Genomic DNA, 20,169 nt, shown 5'->3' with positions numbered 1-20,169 from the left:
TCCGTTCGGGGTAAGGGCCCCTCGAGGGGAGGAGGGGCAGTAAGAGAGAGGCTGTCTCCGCTAGCGCGCGCAGAGGCGGAGCCAGGAGCCGCGGGGCGCGCGCCAGCCATTCGCACGCCTGCTGACAGTTGCAGGCTCTGGCGGCTTTTGAATTTAGTTTCCAGTCTGCGAAAAAGAGCAGAGCCCGGCCCGTCTCGCTGCCTCATTGGGCGAGGACGGGTCACGTGGGGGCCGTAGTTGTGAGCGGCAGCTGGGAGGGCCCGGCTGAGCGGCGCCGGCCATATTGGAAGGGAGCGGAGCCCGCCGGTTTTGTGTTTCATTCTGAGCCCGACCCGAGAGCAAGGCACCGGCGCGCGCGCGCGGGCGGGTTCTGCCCTTGCAGCTCCAGGCGCCGGTCTTTTCCCTCGGCGCCTTGCTGGGGCGGCTTCTGCTCCCCTGTTCCCGCTCTGCGCTCGTTTAACCCGGGAGCGGCCGGGGCCCTTTCATTTTCCCTCCTTTTTTCCTTGTTCCACCCTCGCTGCGCCCTCCCCCCCCCTTTTGCACCGTCCGCTGCTAGCGCTGCAGCTGCTTCTTACCCCTCTGAACGGCTCTGGGGCGCTTAGATCAGCCCCCGCATCTCCTCTCGCGCCCTCCCGCCAGGCTCCGGCCTCGCTGCTCCGCAACCTCGGCCCCCGCCGCATCGCCCGCTCTTCGCCATGGCGGCTTCCACGCCGGTGGGGCAGCGCTCCCGGGGCAGCGCGGCCAGCACCCCGCTCAGCCCGACACGCATCTCCCGGCTGCAGGAGAAGGAGGAGCTGCAGCACCTCAATGACCGGCTCGCCGTCTACATCGACAAGGTGCGGAGCCTGGAGACCGAGAACAGCGTGCTGCAGCTGCAGGTGACCGAGCGAGAGGAGGTGCGCGGCCGAGAGCTCACCGGCCTCAAGGGGCTCTACGAGGCCGAGCTCGCCGATGCTCGCCGGGCGCTGGACGATACGGCTCGGGAGCGGGCAAAGCTGCAGATCGAGCTGGGCAAGATCCGCACGGAGCACGAGCATCTGCTGGGCAGGTGAGTGACCCCACGGGGGGCGGCAAAAGGGAGGCAGGGCGGGAGGGAGGCCCCAGGCTGGTGCCTCCGTTGTGGAGGGGAAGCCCCCATATCTGTTGTCGTGCGGTAGCTCGGGCGGGGGATGTAGCGCAGCCTGTGGTGGGAGAGTTTGAACGGAAATGAATGAATCTGGCCTTCCTCTGTGTCTTGAGTCCTGCATGGTGTAGCAGGGAAGCTGCCCCTCCCTCCATACAGCGAGAGGGAGGCGGGACGCAGCTCTGTGGAGGGAGTTGCACCATCCCGGAGAGCACTGCCTGCCCCGGCTGTTTCAGTCCTGGCTGGGGGCCTCGGGATGAGCCCGCAGATATCCCTCCCCGTAGCACTCCGGGCTCTTATCCCACTGGATGGGCTGACCGGTCTCTTCCTGGGCTATGCCTCCATAGTAGTGCTTTGCGAGGGAGTTGTCCTGTTATTGCCATGCTGCCAGACCCTCCTAAATCTTTCACTCCTCTATTGGCATTACTTCTGGCCTACGTTACTGTGGGGAGATGTTGGCCACGTCATAAGGAAGCTCTGCCTCCTCTCCCTCTTCGGGGGCTTGATCTCCAGCAGACTAACAGTGCATAAAAATATGCCTGCTTTGAGGGGATTGTATTCTTTCTTCCCATTCATTCTCTCTAGTTGTGAATACAGTAGCCCGTCTGCTCCAGCTGCTGTCATGTGTTGTAGCTAATGACTGTATATGAATGAATGGAGAGGTCCCTGCACTTTCCTCTGGCAGCCCTGCATTCCCGTCTGTTGATGAGCCTCTAGCTCTCTTGGGGAGGAGGAATATTGTATGGAGTATGAACCTTCCTGGAACAGGGAGGGTAGTGGGTTCAGCAGTACTAAACATAGCCAGGGCTGCCCAGAGGATTCAGGGGGCCTGGGGCAAAGCAATTTTGGGGGCCCCTTCCATAAAAAAATTGCAATACTATATTCTCGTGGGGGCCCCTGCAGGGCCTAGGCAAATTGCCCCACTTTGTCAGAAGCAGCCCTGGGAAAAATAAATCTTCCGCATCTCAGCACAAGTCCAGCTTTGAGAGAACTTCTTTACAATGTATCGCTGGTTCTCAGCATCAGCTAGTGCTAAAAGGCACTAAAGCTCATTAAAAGGGCTGGACAAATATTTTCCGTCAAAACTTTTTTTGGATCGAAAACTAGGGGTTTTTAAAAAGCAAAAAAAAAAGTCACGGACAATGTCTGCTTTCCTTCAAATTTTGTTGTGGTTTTTTTAATTAAAAAGTTGAAATTAGTCTACCAAAACCTGAATATGGTTTGGGGTTTCAGAAGTGTGCAGCCAAATATTTGCTGCTTTCTGTGTTTGATTGTTTAAAGAAACACTAAAAAAATTCTGCTTGAAAAGATCCAAAACTTTTGAACCACCTCAGCTTGTGACCAAACGGCTGAGCCTATCCAGTCAGAGATTTTTCCAGGTTTCTCATACTCTACTGGCTTTCTTGACTCATATCTGTCTCCATAACTTTTATGTTCTAACCTAAATGAACCCAGAACAGCCATACTGGGTCAAACCAAAGATCCATCCAGCCCAGTATCCTGTCTACCGACAATGGCCAATGCCAAGTGCCCCAGAGGGAGTGAACCTACAGGTAATGATCAAGTGATCTCTCTCCTGCTATCCATCTCCACTCTCTGACAAACCGAGGCTAGGGACACCATTCATTACCCATCCTGGCTAATAGCCATTAATGGACTTAGCCTCCATGCATTTATCTGTTTCTTAGAGACTGGCTCCATGGGGTCCCTCACAAACTGGAGACGGTTACTGTGGGTTTGTCTTTAGTATAGCTTATGTACATACTCCACGAACTGAGCATTTGAGCTTGTTCCAGAATCTGGGGGATGGGCCTGTGTTGTGAAAACTGACATGCTCAAAATAGCAAATGCATGTGAATGGACACAGGGTACTAAAATTAAATTAACCCAGGGGTTCTCAAACGGGGGGTTGGGACCTCAGGGGGTCACAAGGTTATTATTGGTGGTCGCTAGCTGTCAACCTCCACCTCAGACCCCGCTTTGCCTCCAGCATTTATAATAGTGTTAAATATACAAAAAAGTATTTTCAATGTATGGGGGGGGAGTCGCACTCAGAGGTTTGCTATGTGAGTGGGGTCACCAGGACAAAAAAGTTTGAGAACCACTGAATTAAATCCTCTGAAACCTCAGGGAATGCCGGGGGGGAAGAAGGTGTCTCCCTTGGTAGGGTCAGGAAGGAGGTAGGTGGTGTAGGATATTGCTTTTCTCATGTGATCCCTCCCCCAGTGGCTAATTTTAAATGAAGCTACACTCCCCTGACATGAATCTCCCTATGGCACTGAAATTAAATATAGACTATAATTTGGCATTTGAGAAGTAAAATGGATGGTAGCCCTAATGGAAAAGCTAACAGCTTGGCTCTTCTGCAAGCCTCAAACTGCTGAATGAGCTTTAGAGTGGAGAAGGCTGTGCCTCCCAAACACCCTTGCCCTGCCCCCATCTGACCCCCCTACTTCCTGCCCCCCAACTGCCCACCCCCCTCAGAATCCCCAACCTATTCTGTTCCTTGCCTCCTCACCATCCCCAAGAGACCCACCATCACCACCCCAGGACCCCACCCCTGCTCCCTGTCCCCTGACTGCCCTGACCCCTATCCACCCCCTCACTGAGTCTTGACAAACCCCCGGAACAGCCACAGTCCAACCCCCCCATTCCCTGTCCCCTGACCGCCGCCCCCATCTCTGCCCCCTTCCTGTGCCCTGACTGTCCCCAGGACTTCCTGCCCCTTAGCTAACCCCTCCTGGCCCCGGCCCCTTACTCCTGGCGCCCCGCTCACCCGGAACCGTAGTGCGTTGTATCCAGCAGTGTCCCTGAACAGCGGTGCGGCATGGCTCCGGTGGGGCTCCTGAGCTCCGCCCCGCTCAGAACCACATGGTAAGGGGGCAGGGCTGGGAGCTCAGGAGTCCCGCCGGAGCCACAGTGCACTGCTGTTCAGGGACACTGCTGGATCCGTTGAGGCTCCAGGTGAGGGGCAGAGGCAGGGTCGGGCTAGGGCGGGAGCCTCGCCCGTTCTCTTGGGGGCCCCTGCGGATCCTGGGGCAAATTGCCCCACTTGCCCCGCCCCTCTGGGCGGCCCTGAACATAGCCATTCAGTGCTTGTATAACCTTCCTAGCTACTTGTGGTACTCAGAAACACACGACAGACTTTTCTTTACACTACAACTGTCTGCTTTACAATGTATATGTTGTTTAATGTCCTTAATACATAGTATCATGAAGCATTTGAGTCAATCCTAATACATGGTGTCAGTAAGCAGTATAGTCACTTTTTTAGAGGAGAAAAGGAAGGTTCCTAGGCTTAAGAATTCACATGGCGAGGATTGCCATTAGCTAGGCCTGTGGAGTGTGGGGAGGGCTCTGTGTTAAATCAGGAATTTAAAAAAAAAACAGTAATTGCCAATTGTATTTTAGTTGGGGGAGGTATATAGTTCAAATAGTAAACTTAATGTTAAAATTAAAGTTTTGGGAGAGAGAAGTGTCTAGGATTCTTCCTTGCTCTTCTGGTTGTAAAACTTAAATTAGAGCTTTAATTGTGCATTTTTGGTGATGAAGGATGTATGTTTTTCTATTACAATTGTCATTTTTTTAATAGTGGGTTCAAGGAAAATAAATGTCAAATTGGACTTAAGTCATGTAGCCCCTAGGTTCAAGATGAGGTTTTTTTCCCCCAGGGTGCTGATCATTCACTCAGGAGTGATGGATAGTTTGTTTTTTTAATAACTTTGTACATATGGCTTATTAGAAAACAGAAAAATCCACTTATAGAAAAATCTTTAGAATGAGGCATCATGGTAGGTGATTTCCATGGTGAAATCTAGTTTTAAGGGGATGCTTAAAGACTAAAAATCCTACGCAACCTTTTTCCCTTATGAATCTCATAGGACAAATCATGCCATGTCCTCTTGTAGATAATTGATTTGTGCAACTTTCTCTTCTGTATATTTTTTGTTCTCTTCAATACGAATCCTTCACTTAAGTGTTTGACTCCTAACTTACTTATCTGTCTTCTGTTACCTGAAAGAGAGAATCTAATTTAATTTTAAACATTTTTGCTGTCAGTTGCCTTTCATTTGGTTTGGCCTGAAACAGTTAGTTTATGAACTTTTTGAGTGAATATCTCCATTTGTTTCTGCTATAGCATGATCACATCATCTTAGCATCCGCTCACTTTCATTGCAAGGAAGTCTTTCTGCTCAATTTGGGATTTCACTTAAAAACTACGTTTAGTCTTTGTGAAAATATTTTCATATGTCTACTGCTATACTTATGTCTTCCTTTGACTGCAGACAGCTCCAGAGCCTCCACTGCTCACAGCTTTGTCAAATAGCAGCAGTGTGTAATTAATAAGGCTAGTCAGTGTAACTGCTAGTCCTATGGACAAGCTGTGAAATAGTTAAAGTGTCACGAAAATTGGCATTCATTGGCTGGGAAATCAAGGAGCCCTACAGTGAAGTAACTCCTGGTTAGGAGGGCTTCCCCCCCCCCCCCCCAAAAAAAAAAAAAAAAAATGATTGAGTGTAGAGCAATGAAGACCTTCACGGTTTCCCTGCTGCTGGCAGTCTGAAAGGGCAAAGACAAGCCAAGGAAGCTTTCTTTACTTGCAGTTTGGGGTGGGTAAGAGTACATTTTTTTTTAGAGGCTGATACAAAAGTTGTAGGGCTCAGGGATAGAAGCTGCTTAGCAAATGCCATACCTCCTTCCTCATTTGCTGAGGGCGCCACTGGTACTGGGCTTCTTATCAAAGCATATTTCTGGACCTTCGGGAGATGTGCTCAAGCTGTCCATCCTCATCTTCTTCAGGCCTTAGTCCTCCAGCTAGTTAGGAGCATACTGAACTTTTCAAGTCCCATGTACTGTATTCACTTAGGAGTTCTATATACCTCAAAAAAGGTTCCCTTAGTTGTTTCTGATCTAAAGTGTGTATTTTTTCTTATGACTGAAGTCCTTCTAGCAAGTGTATAGTTCCCTAGAGCCTCATTAGATATTTTAAAATACAGGGATCTGTTCAAGCTCAGATGTATTTCTGTTCTCAAAATCTTAAACTAAAGTAGAGGCTCTGGTCTGGAGAGCGCTTTCTGGTGGTCTCTGGAGAGCTGGCTGACCATGTGTTCCTGGCTTCTTTTCAGCTGTTATGTTATAGCTGTGATGCTTTAGTCTAACCCAGGTTATTGGGCATCATACAGGATAATGTGAGGTTCAGTGCCTGTGATGTGCAGGCGGTCAGGCTGGGTGTTCTGATGTTCCCTTCTGGCTGTTAATTCTAATATTAAAAGATGGCTAAAATAATTTATTTAAATGGTCTGAATAATAATGAATGGGAGGACTGGTGGTCCCACAAGATCTCAAATTGTGGTTCTCACTGAAAGTTTGACGTATCCTTTAGAAGACGTATCCTAGTTATCGAGTACTACATTTTATACACTGGTCCAGAGTGTGCTTACTGGTCATAAGGTGCAGGTTTCCTACCTTCTTTGAGCTCTTCTACATGTTATTACATCCTCTGCTCTCACGGCAGACATCACTTCCTCCTTTAGTCCATATAAAGAGCTGCCACTAAACTTTTCTTCCTTGCTTCCTATTTCATTGTATAACTACTCTCATTTTGAATTCTTCCATTTGGCTTTCCATCTGAGGATTGTGTCAAATTCAAGCTTTTTGTCACTTTGAAAGTGCTGTATAAGTCAGCTCTTGCCTATATATCCTCCCTTGTCAAGCTTAGTTTTATGTCTCCTAGCATCCATCAGTGCTCACAACTTCATCCACCTGTTTATCAGATTTTTTTCACCCAATTGCCTTTGTTTAGTCCTCTGTGTATGATACGACCACCTTGAGCTCATCCGCAAGGGCCCTGTCCTGTCTACGTTTAAGATATTCATTGCTCAGTTTAAGATATTCATTGCTCAGTTTAAGCATTCTCTCTAGGAAGAGTGAGCTGGAATAAAATAAAACATGGGATTTCATAAATGGACTAGGATTTGTTTTCATAACAGGCTGAGATTTCACTATGGCAGTTGTCCAGTGGCTAGTCACATCTGCTTTCTCCTCATGGGAGTTTATATGGTGAAAGCAGCTTTTAAGCAAACGACCTAACTGAATGAAGATACTAGTAACAGTGGTAATTATCCAGAGGAACTACTATAGTCTTGGTTTTTTTTGTTGTTTTTTTTTTTTTTACTAAACCTTACCATGCAATAACAGTACCTTTTTTTGCTTCATATCTTAAACCAGCTTTCCATTCAGATTCTTTGTTTTAAAGGGAGGAATTTCTGAGCTGGGTTTAAACAATGAAATAGATTCAATATGGGTTTGATAGATGGAGCTTGAGTGACTAGGCATGTGTTAAGCACAGTACAGCTGGTGTGCAGGGCAACTGCTCAGAAGAACTCTGCTGTCTCAAGGCACGCAAAGTTGAAACAGCTGTCCCAGCATTTCTTGAGTTGCACAGGTGGTATGTTATGGATTGGAGGGCCTGGTTAGGGAAGTTGTCTTAATATGCTTTAAAAATAATATTGAAAAAACTGGAAACATATTGCAGGCAAAACAGATTAATTGTTCTCAATCAGATGTAATAGTGCAAGGAGCTATTCAGCCTAAGGTGGCTGACTAAATAGAAAACAGCTCAAAAAAAGACATTTGGAGCAGTGAGTGCTTTGAACAGGCTCTCATCAAATTTTTATTTAGTCATTACAGTGGTATTTCTACTGCTGTTACTGTTGCATATATGTGGGAAATAGGGGAAGGCCTTGATTTGATCTTAAGTTTGGGAACTAGGACTTCCATCTTCCTCACATGAGTGCCTACCTCTGTAGCAATAGTGTTCCCAATAATCATGCCAATTTGCTGCTAAAAGTTTCCCTGTGGTTTCATGGGGTTCTGAATAGCAGCAGTGAAACTGATCTGAATCTTGTTAACAGTCACACTGTTGCTGTTTGGTAAAGCTATGAAAAGCAGCAGAGATACTGGACTCATCTGAGATGTCAGGATGATAACAGTCAGCTAGCATTTTACAAGTGTCTTCCATAAGCAGTTCAAACTTACTTTTTCATTAAAAAGAAGTTTTCTTCAAAAATATATTGCTTGGCATTACTCTCTAGCAGAAGTTTTCTACTTTTGGTGCATAAACTTCTCAAGTTCTGGGCTTGCATAGACACTCATAGGATACAGGTATATCCAACATTTGTCTAGCTAGCACAGGGGTAGGCAACCTATGGCACACAAGCTGATTTTCAGTGGCACTCACACTGCCCGGGTTCTGGCCACAGGTCCAGGGGGCTCTGCATTTTAATTTAATTTTAAATGAAGCTTCTTAAACATTTAAAAAACCTTATTTACTTTACATACAACAATAGTTTAGTTTTATATTATAGACTTATAGAGACAGTCTAAAAATGTTAAAATGTATTACTGGCACGCAAGACCTTTAATTAGAGTGAATAAATGAAGACTCTGCACACCACTTCTGAAAGGTTGCCAACCCCAATCCAAACTTAGTGGTTCAGAGGAGCTTTGCTTGAGTAAGGAGTGCTGAATAGGCCTCTGAATAAGATGGATTCAAGCACTTTTATTTTTGAGTAGTTTAACAAATGAGACACATCTTAGCCTAGGTCAGTGGGGCCCAACCTCATTACCCAGGAGCTCCACATAAACCTAAGCACAATCTTGTGTGGGCCAAACAGATTCTACATGTTAAGATTTAAAGTCACCTATATTGAGATATATTTTACATTCATCTTGTTTTGCATCTATTTAGATAGAAACAACCTCTGTACAGTAGCGTGTGTAAACTAAAATTATGTAAATATGATGACAAAATGCTAATGAATCAGCCATTCGTTAGTATATTGTGTTGAAGCAGGCTGCGGGCCCTATGAGATGTTTGGTGGGCCATTGGTAATTTAGGATTTGAATGAGGGCTCATCACTTAATTCTAATATAAGTTGTTAGCTTTGATTTAGTAGTTTAGTCTAATAAAAATATAAGTTGTGTGAGTGAGAACCAGAAACAAATTACCATATGAAAGCTGCAGGAAAAGTTTATGGTGAGGAAGGAATTGGTTTACATGTCAAAACAGCAGTAAAGTTGCTCCTACAAACACTAATGCTTTTTTATATGAGAACCTCTCATCTGATCATTACATTAGATATAAATGTTTCCCTATTAAAAGTTGGCTTTACAGTCTTACTATTCTAGAAGACAAAATCTGGAAAACAGATATTACATATTTCTACTTAGGTGAACGTGATGACTCATTTACTTCATTGCCATGATCTTATATCATTGCAATGGAAAAAGAGTTTGCCAAAACATTCTGTTAATCACTGTACCAAAGCAGTGAATGGCCAAGTGATTGGTCAAAAGTGGCAGTTCAGATCACTTACTACTATTGACATTATGCCAATGTAGTGTGAGAATGCTGGTGAAATATGGACTGATCCCATCACTTTATGATGGTACACCCGTGCAGCTGTGTCTACTCCAGTTTTATCCTTAAAATATACCTTCTGTGCAGTTCCACGGTATGTAGCAAAGTTGGGAGCATTAGTTCAGATAGGGCTTTGGTATCCTATTGTTTAACAGAACAATTAATTATTTTTTTAAATTGTTTTACAGCCCTATTAATGGATAGATGCCATTCATGGCAGTTTAGCATCATCTTATTTGAAAAGGAATTAGACACTTGAAAGCCAAAGTACGTGAAGGAACACAGTTTTGAGCTAGTCTATGAACATATTAGCAAATGGGTATTTACTGAAATATGTACTTTCCCTCTTTATGGAGGAAAAGCTAGATAGTGTTGACAAACAAGAAGAGCTTTTGCTGTTAAATAAGAACTATAAATATGCATACTGTGTATTGGCTTGTTATATATAGTAGTTTTTCTTGTGCCTGCAAAACTCAAACAGTTTTACTGATCTTGTTGAAACAAACTCTCAGGTTCATTTAGAGCTGGGGTGAATGACACATTTTTAATGGTTACAAAGATTTCCACTGGAATGGCTCTTTTGCAGTATGTTGTGGTGTCACTCTAGCACAGCAACCAGGAAGTCTGCAGCTTTTTTTTTTTTTTTTTTTAACTATAGGTATTAGCTATCCAAATACAAATCGACATATAATTAGACTTTTTAAAATTAATTATACTTTTTTCCTTCTGATTTTAAATTTAACCAATCTCATCAGAAATGTGAATTCTTAAAGTCACTCTTCTGAAATACACCTCTGCCCCAATATTACGTGGTCCTCGGGAGCCAAAAAACCCTACCGCGTTATAGGTGAAACCCCTTTATATCAGGGTAGCGGTGGCAGGGCTCCAGCGGTGATTTACAGAGCCTGGGGCTCCCCACAGTGGCCAGAGCACCACTCCTGGTGTAGCAGTGGCAGGGCTCCAGTGGTGATTTAAAGGGCCCAGGGCTCCCTGCAGCAGCCGGAGTCCCGGACCCTGTAAAGCGCCACCCGAGCCCCGCTGCTGGAGCCCCGGGTCTACCACGCTATACGCAAACCCGTGGTATATTGGAGTAGAGGTGTATGAGGTGCACACATGGATTGATACCATCAGTAGTATCAGTTGAAAAATAAATATGGATATTTTGCAACTGAACTTTGGGTTCTGGTCATGTTGTTGTCCTGTGGCTGAATCTATATTACATTTTTTCTTTCCACTGTTATGGCAACAGTGGGAGCTCTAATTTAAATGATCTCCCTGTAACTTACCATCATTTGTTTATTCTCAACAAAAGGTGTATCAGCACATATGGATTTGCACTGAAATAATTAAAACTGAGTTATAGCTGGTAATAAATATTCTTCTTCGAGTGATTGCTCATATCCATTCCAGGTAGGTGTACGCGCCGCGCGTGCACGTCTGCCGGAAACTTTTTACCCTAGCAACTCCAGTGGGCCGGCAGGTCGCCCCCTAGAGTGGCGCCAGTATGGCACCAGATATATACCCCTGCCGGCCTGCCCGCTCCTCAGTTCCTTCTTACCGCCGTGTCGGTGGCTAGAACTGTGGAGGGCGGCTTGCTGACCTCCACGTCCCTAGCTCTCCTGTTCGTCGTTTGACTTGTAAATAATTCTTAGTTAAGTAGTAGATAGTCTTTTAGTACAGAAATAGTTAGTTAGAATCTTGTAAATAGTTATCGAGCGTTGCCTGCAGGTGGGCCGTTGCCCTCCCCAGCACCGGGCCCATGCCTGGCTCGCCGGGTTTCAAGCAGTGCTCGGCGTGCAAGAAGCCGATGCCCACAAGCGATCCCCACGACGCGTGCCTTAAGTGCCTAGGGGAATTGCACATTAGCGACAAGTGCCGCATTTGCAAGGCTTTTAAGCCTCGCACTAAAAAGGAGAGAGATCAAAGACTCCACGCTCTCCTTATGGAAGCGGCTCTGTCTCCGGCACCGGGGGCGCAGTCAGCCAGTTCTACTCCGGCACCGGACCGCGCCGGCACCGGCAAGACTCCCCGGCACCGACCATCTCCGGCACCGGGAGCAGATCTACATCCCTCGGCGTCTGCGACACCATCAAGGCAGGCCAGAGTGGACCGCCCGGCACCTACCTTAGCCGCGGCACCGCCTGCAGGACTGCTGTCGACTCCGGGCCCAGAAGGTCCGTCGAGTCCAGCCCCACCTAGCTCCCCCATAAGATCAGGGTTTGAGCTAAGGGTCCCGTCGACACCGGAGACTTTCGCCTCGGCTCGGGACTTAATTGCACTGATGGAGCCATCTCAGCCTCAGCCGGCACCCCCGGGATGCATAATTCCAGGGGTAAGCCGATGCTTCGAGCGCTGTCTCCCGAGTCCCGGCACCGATCACCCCGGAGGCGCGAACGCTCATGCTCGGGGCGCCGCTCGGAGTCCCAGCACCGGTTGCCCAGACGGTACCGGTCGTACTCGCGGCACCGATCACCATCCGCACGGTCCCGGTCGGGCTCATCTCACCGCCGGCACCGAGACTCCAGGAGCCGTTCACCTCGGCGTTCGGCCCCACGGTCGACCTCCCGGCACCGAACCGGTAGCAGGTCCCGAACCCGGTCGACCTCCCGGCACCGCGCTGGTGGTAGGTCCCAGTCTCCGCTGCCGTCCCGGCACCGTGTTCTGAGAAGGTCGCGGTCCTGCTCCCGGCACCGACATTGCTCCCGATCCTGGTCGGGATCTCGGCACAGATCATCACGCCGTTCTCGGTCCCGATCCCGGTACCGATGTGGGTCGCGGCACTGAGCCTTGGCACCGAAGGGAGCGTCAGTCACGGCGCATAGAGCTGCATACCAACCAAGCTCAGCGCCCCCCTGGCCTTCTAGGGAGCCGTCTGTCTCCTCCCACAGTGACAGTGTCTATGCCATGGCACAGGACAGGCACGCGGCCCTGTTCCAAGACCCTCCACCACAAGAACGAGGGCCTCCACAGTGGGAGTTTTGGACCCCATGGGCATACTCTCAGGCCCAGGGTCCGCAACACATTACCCCCCGCCCTGTGGCGGAGCGCAGACCACCGGAGGCGATGGCGTCTAGACCCCCTCAGTCCCCGGAAACAGACGGTACTCACCGGGACCCAGAGCTCCCTCCAGAAACGGAGGTGCAGCCCCTCACGGAACCCCCCGTGGACACTTTGTTGCTGGGGGTCTCCTCGTCCTCGTCTCCGGATGAGGCAGTGGCGGGTACCTCGTCGTCCAGTCCCCCCTCACTGGATTTGAGGGCACACCAAGACCTCCTCCGAGTGGCACAGAACCTGAACTTGCAGGCGGAGGAGGTGTCGGAAATTGAGGACCCGGTGGTGAGCATCCTTTCAGCCGATGCGCCCACCAGAGTGGCCCTACCCTTCATAAAAACGATCCAGACTAATGCCACTAACATCTGGCAGTCACCGGCCTCCATCCCTCCGACCGCTCGAGGGGTCGAGCGAAAGTACATGGCCCCCTCAAAGGGCTATGAATACTTATATGTTCACCCAACCCCCTGCTCGTTGGTGGTCCAGTCAGTGAACGATAGGGAGCGCCACGGGCAAGAGGCCCCAGCGCCCAAGTCGAAGGAGGCGAGGTGGATGGACCTCCTGGGCCGCAAGGTCTGTTCGGCGGGGGCGCTGCAGCTCCGGGTATCAAACCAACAGGCCCTCCTCAGCCGCTACTCCTTCAATTCCTGGGTAGCGGCGGGGAAGTTTGCGGAGCTCTTGCCCCAGGATGCACGCCAGGAATTTTCCACCATCCTGGATGAGGGCAAGAAAGTAGCAAGAACATCGCTACAGGCCTCCCTTGATGCTGCCGACTCGGCCGCTCGGACCCTAGCTTCGGGGCTCATGATGCACCGGATCTCTTGGCTGCAGGTCTCTGGTCTTCCGCCGGAGCTCCAGCACACAATCCAGGACCTCCCCTTCGAAGACCTGGGCCTGTTTTCGGATAAAACAGACCCTAGACTGAAAGATCTTAAAGATAACAGGGTCATAATAAGGTCGCTGGGCATGCATACGCCGGCGACACAATGCAGGCCATTCAGGCAGCAAAACCAGCAGCAGCAGCAGCGGCGGCGGCCATACCTTCAGTTCCGCCCGCAGCAGGACCCTTCGAGGCGCCGAGGCAGGAACACCCGCCGCAGGCAGTCTGGTGGGCAAACGGGGCAGAACCAAGGCTCCACCAAGGCCCCTCCAGGGCCTAAGCCTTCATTTTGAAGGTGCGCCCAAGGGCGCAGTACCAGTTTCCCCTCAGGATCCTTCCCCGTGGTTTTCCAACCGCCTTTCCTTTTTCCTCCCGGCGTGGACCCAAATAACGTCGGACCGTTGGGTCTTGCGTACGGTGCAGGCTGGTTATCGCCTGCAGTTTTCTTCGCCCCCACCCACCATCCCCGTCCCTCTTCAGGGACCCCTCTCACGAGCAATTCCTCCGTCAGGAAGTGCACGCGCTCCTTGCAGAGGGAGCCATAGAGGCGGTTCCGGAAAATGAGAAGGGCAAGGGGTTTTATTCCCGTTACTTTCTAATCCCCAAATCCAAGGGCGGCCTCAGGCCCATCCTCGACCTGCGGGAATTCAACAAGTGTATCGTGAAGTTGAAGTTCCGCATGGTATCCCTTGGAACCATCATCCCATCCCTGGATCCCAGAGACTGGTACGCCGCCCTCAATATGCAGGACGCCTACTTTCACATCTCTATTGCCCCCCAACACAGGCGTTTCCTCCGCTTTGTGGCCGACCGCCAACATTACCAATTTGCGGTCCTTCCGTTTGGCCTCTCTACGGCCCCGAGAGTGTTTACAAAATGCATGGCAGTCGTCGTCGCACACCTTCGACGTTGCCGCATCCACGTCTTCCCCTACTTGGACGACTGACTGATCCGAGGCACGTCGGAACTGCAGGTCCGCGACCATGTCGACAGGATCAGCACCCTCTTTGCGGCCTTGGGCCTTGTAATCAATGTGGACAAGTCTACTCTACTGTACTCCCCACGCAGCGGATAGTTTATCGGGGCCGTTCTAGACTCTGCCCTGGCCAGGGCCTTATTACCCTTGCCCAGGTTCCAGTCGTTGTCGGACATCATTCTATGGTTGCGAGCGGCCCCGCTGACCTCAATACGAACATGTCTGGCCCTCCTAGACCACACGGCAGCCTGCACGTTTGTAACGGCATATGCCCGACTCCGCATGAGACCTCTTCAATCATGGCTCATTGCGCAGTATCGGCCGGCCAGACAGTCGTTGGACACGGTCGTCACCGTCCCTCAGAGGGTGCTGGACTCTCTTCGCTGGTGGCTGGATCAATCTGTAGTCTGTGCAGGGCTCCCATTCCATCCGCCCCAACCTTCAGCATCCCTGACCACGGACGCCTCCGATCTGGGCTGAGGGGCTCACTACGGCACCCAGAGAACTCAGGGCTTGTGGACACCACAAGAGATCAACCTCCATATCAACGTACGAGAGTTGAGAGCGGTCCGCCTTGCTTGTCAAGCGTTTGTCCATCTCCTTCAAGGTCGTTGTGTCGCGGTGTTCACCGACAACACGACGACCATGTTTTACATCAACAAGCAGGGCGGCACCAGGTCCTCTCCCCTCTGTCTCAAGGCAATATGTCTCTGGGAGTTTTGCATAGCCCATTCGATTCACCTTTCCGCCTCCTATCTCCCGGGAGTGCGGAATATCCTAGCGGATCGGCTGAGCAGATCCTTCCGTTCGCACAAGTGGTCCCTCCGTCCGGACGTCGCCCTCTCACTCTTCCAGAGGTGGGGTCGTCCCCAGATGGACCTCTTCGTGTCCAGGGTGAACAGGAAGTGTCGAACATTCTGCTCCTTCCAGGGTCGGGAGCTAGGGTCTCTAGCGGATGCATTCCTGATCCCATGGACAGCCCACCTGTGTTATGCTTTCCCGCCCATTCCGCTGATTCACAGAGTTCTCATCAAGGTGCACAGAGACAGAGCCAGGGTGATTCTCATAGCTCCAGCATGGGCCAGACAGCACTGGTACCCCATGTTGCTGGGCCTCTCAGTAGCCAACCCAGTTACCCTGCCCCTTCATTGGGACCTGATCACTCAGGACCACGGCAGGCTCTGCCACCCGGACCTTCCGTCTCTACACCTTACGGCATGGCTCCTGCGTGGTTGACAGACTCCGAGTTGCGATGTTCCACCCCGGTTCGCGAGGTTCTCATGGGCAGCAGAAAGCCTTCCACCAGAGCGACTTACACAGCTAAGTGGAAGCGTTTCTCCTGCTGGTGTTCAGAGAAAGCTCTTCGCCCTATGGAGACTCCCGTCACCACTCTTTTGGATTACATCTGGTCCCTTAAGACCCAGGGTCTGGCATTGTCGTCCCTCCGAGTCCATCTAGTCTGGACGCGATGTATCAATCCCCGAGCGCGCTTACATCGATTCCGGAACTCCCATCAACCCGAACGGAGTTCCGGAATCGACATGGAGAGCCGCGGACATCGATTCCGCGCTGTCTGGACGGGTGAGTACCTCGCTTTTAGAAATTCGACTTCAGCTACATTATTCACGTAGCTGAAGTTGCGTATCTAAAATCGATTTTAATACCCTAGTCTGGACGTGGCCTAAGATAGCTGAGATCAAAGTTCTAGTTGCACAGATAGTGACTTTGATTGCTAAATCTCTTAAATTAAAGCCTGCCATCTTGTGGTTGTAGTGAAAATGTGTTTTTGAGCTTGCTCTGTGATTGACAAATCTTTTAGCTATTTGATGGCAGCAAACTGGGCTACAACTAAATGTGCTTTCTCTCATTGGTGCCAGATCATCTTTCTCTTATTCTTGCAAGAATGTGTGTTCTTATTACTAAATAAACCTAATTTCTGTATTTGTTTTTGCTGCTGACAAATACTGCTTATTGTGATCTTCAAAAGATTCTTTTTAATTGGATATGGCCTTTTTATACTATATAAAGTTTTTTTACTTTAAAAGTAATTCAGGAATGTCAAATGTGCTTTTCTGGTTTTGCTGGGAAACTTTTTTTGCGTGCTTTTGGGAGCTCAGACATCTTAATTAAAAGGAGTAGGAGTTATGAATCTTCAGCACAGATGTCCTTTGTTCAAGATATGAAAAATAATTAGTTATGCTTTCAAAAAGGATGACTAAAATTATCTTCCTCTCTCTTAGAGACAAGGTGGATGAAGCAATATTTTTTTATTGCAGCAGTTCTTAACTGGGAGTCTGTGGCTCCCTGGTCCATGGGCAGAGTTGGGGACATGGAAAACGTTGCTCCACCTCTCCCCGCCATACTACGCCTATGTCCAAGGCCCCTGCTCCGAGACGCCCCCGCTGGGACTTGGAGGTTTTTATGTCAAGGGAGGCCTCAGAGAGAAAAAGGTTGAGAACCCATGTTTTACTGGACCAACGTCTTTTGGTGAGCGAGACAAGCTTTCGAGTTACCTCACCCGTTTTGTCTCTAATATCTTGGGACTACGTGACTACAGAAATATGGCATTTCCTCTCTGTTGTCCACCTTTCAGTCTCTTTTGATGTCATTTTATGAGTTCTGTGTTCACTGATTAGAAATTCAGGTCTTGTCCAATCTGAAAGACTAATGTAAAACAAAACTAAATCAGAAGCCTCCCCAACTATTTTTTTTGAAGTCTGAATATCTTTTCTGATGGTACCACTCAATTTTTATTATAGCAATTTAAACCTGCCTTCTGTGTGCAACTGTTCTAGCCAGTGGTTTGTTACTTGCTTCCCTCTGCTCTTGGGCACCCATAGGACAAAGGTGATGTGCTACTAAACTGTATTTTAAAAAAGCTTCTGTTGAATGCAGCAGACAAATTTAAAAAGAGTCAATTTAAATCACACTTGTCTGAAACACTTAAGTACCTTACATAATCTGTAGCAATATTTTTAACTGAAAGATTAAACATAAACTGAAAGAATCTTTTTACTGTGTGTGTATGACAGAAGATTGTATGATTTCTTTTTCTTTAGTCATTCCCCTGAAGCAGAATTGGAATATTGTTTACATGCCAGTTTTGTTCAATAGATGCTACCTTCATTACTGTTTCAGAAAGCATGACTGGCTGTGTCTGTCCTAAGAAAATGGGGAAACCCATAGTTCTTCACCAGTTCAGTTCCATTTGTTGTAAACATTAAGATCATACCATAGATGGGAGCTGGATATCTTTATCCCCATTTTGTCTGCTCAGATGTGTTTAGGCAGCATAGTGGCAAAGCTAGTTCTGTCTCGGCTACCACCTCTGTTGGTGGATACTTTGGATGTGGATAGTTATTAAAAGAAATCTCATCAGCAATTCAGTCTCTTAATTTGGATGGGTCTAGTTTGTTAAAGTCAGTACAGTGGGATAGGGAACTGCCCCAAATTCTGCCATTGCAAAATGGAGAGGCTAGTGTGTTTGGGAAAGAGCCACTGGACCAATGATTTCTCTAAAGCTGCACCAGGTAAGGGGCTGGCTTGGGCTTCTTTGGAGCAGAGAAGTTGCTTCTGAGCAGGTTTGAGGTAATGGTCCTGGGCTAGCCTCTCTTGTCACTATTTCCGACAAGGGAAACTGGCAGAGTTAATTCACTCCCATCCTTCCAGAAAGCTGCTCTCTCTCAGGCGTCTTATGGATGAGAGATTTTTTTTTTTTTTTTAATTTTGAAATTGAAAATTTATGTTTAAAGCCTAAACTTGTGACACTTGTAATTTACATTAAATACAAAAACAATTAAGCAGGGTCTATTTGCTGCAGCATTTTAAGGAAATTGAAACGATGACCTGATGGAAGTCATGAGCTGAACTTCTGGAACTAGGTTTAATTAAAGTGCTAAACAAGCTTTTGACACTAGTAGCCTTTTTTGTAGATACAGAAAATATTTTCTTCACTTCATTTTAATTGACTGGTTCAGTTCAAAGACTCATTAATTCAAAGTTAAGCAACTAATTGGGAGTTGAAAAGGCAGAAAAGCTTGGAAGAGGAAAACAATCTGAATAAAACTAGGTGAGAGGATGAGATCTACTAGTTGTTTCTAGTTGTCATGTTCTTCCAGATTTTAGTCAGCTCAATTACTAATTAAAGAAAGTATTTCATTTCTTTATACCAGTTTTATATGCAAAACATGTTTTGGTAATATCAAACTTTTTTTCTTCTGTATCCAGTATGTTTAAGGTTTTTTTAGTTAGTTAAAAAACCTAAAATGCTACTTTTTTTGTTTTAAATTGAATTTCTATTTTCATCCAAATAGAGCTCATCACAAATTACAAAGAAAAAATCATTTACCATTTTCTAAGCTGTTAATGTAAAAATTAAGACTCTGAATAAACTTAAATTGAGCTATGTAATTGATTAAAAGAGTATTCTCCTAATTAGCTCAAAAGACCACATTTAGTATAAAAATTGTATTTAGTTTCAAATCAACATATTTTAATGGCTACTAAGACAGCCTTTTATTTAATTTTTTAATTTGTCAGATGTTTCTAGACATTTGTCTCACCAACTTCTCTGGTTTGTTCCAGCTATGCAAAAAAAGAATCTGATCATAATGCAGCCCAAGTCAAGCTTCGGGAGTTTGAAGCAGCCCTAAATTCCAAAGAAGCTGCCCTGGCTACAGCACTTGGTGATAAGAAAAGCCTGGAAGGGGAACTTGAGGATTTGAGAGATCAGATTGCACAGGTGAGATGAAGTGTTTCACAATCCAGTCTGCTGAACAGATTGGCTCTTTAGCCAGCAAACCACTTCTTGTAAAAGAGCTAAATTTTACCCTAACCAAAATTGAAACGCTCAGTGCTGCGAACAGAAGTTGTAAATCAGTTATTCCTCTCCAACTGAATGAAAGCCAAGTTCTAGTGTTCTTATTTTTAAACTGAAAACACTATTTCTGGCACATTTGCTAAGCTGACCATGTTCTCCCCAGTCTTTCCCTCCATGAGGGGACAGTAGATTCTGGTCTGAGAGAGTTTTTTTTTTTTTTTTTTTTTTTAATAAAGGGTCATTTTCCTTGAAGGAAATGAGTTTCCTGTTTATCCCCCCATAGTTTGGGGCCGGGGGGAATGGTTGAGTTTGACACCCCCTTGTGGATCCTCCCTGCCCTCCCCTCCCCCCATGGCCATCAGTTGATTGCTCCACCTGGTCCCAATATCCCAAGAAAGCCCTAGCATCTCCTGGCTCCGTCCTCCTCTCTTCTATATTTTGAACTGCTAATGAAATTCTACTCTTCGGAATTAAGTTCAGCATTTGATAGGGATTTCTTCAGCATCAGAGGTGTCCTCTGTACCTTTCCTCCTGTCCTGACACCTCAGCACCACCAAATCTGTTCAATTTTTGGATGATTGTGGTGGTCTAATCCTTTTAGTAAACTGTGCCAATATTTATACACTTTCACTTACTGCTGGTAATTTTCCACAAATGCATGTAATAGTGCTTGTCCTTTTCTGAAGTCACGGCAAAGCAGTCGTTGGTATAGCATGAAGTTCTAATAACAATAGTACATCACACTGATAGATGATCCACATCCATTAAATGACCAGAGGAGATGCCAGTCACAGAATATCTTGTGACTTTTCTTGTCCTCCCTTTAAATTTATTGATGCTCTTGTCCAGTTAAATCACATCTTATCTACTTCCTTCTCCCCGCCTCCTTCAAAAGAAC

At 47.4% G+C, this 20,169-nt stretch overlaps 1 protein-coding gene across 1 annotated transcript in view; it reads left to right on the top strand.

Annotated features, from left to right (window-relative positions):
* Positions 1-241: 241 nt before the first annotated feature.
* LMNB1 (lamin B1) overlaps positions 242-20,169 on the top strand; it is a 43,548-nt gene continuing 23,620 nt past the window's right edge. The window contains exons 1-2 of the mRNA XM_030566274.1: positions 242-1,048; positions 19,037-19,193. Of these exons, the coding sequence (XP_030422134.1) occupies positions 696-1,048; positions 19,037-19,193 (510 nt within the window). The 5' untranslated portion in view covers positions 242-695. The remainder of the gene's footprint in view (positions 1,049-19,036; positions 19,194-20,169) is intronic.

The sequence above is a fragment of the Gopherus evgoodei genome, chromosome 6 (genome assembly GCF_007399415.2).
Source record: "Gopherus evgoodei ecotype Sinaloan lineage chromosome 6, rGopEvg1_v1.p, whole genome shotgun sequence".
Taxonomy (NCBI): Eukaryota; Metazoa; Chordata; order Testudines; family Testudinidae; genus Gopherus; species Gopherus evgoodei.
Note: the sequence above shows the minus strand (reverse complement) of the source record. Positions and strands in the feature narration are given on the sequence as shown.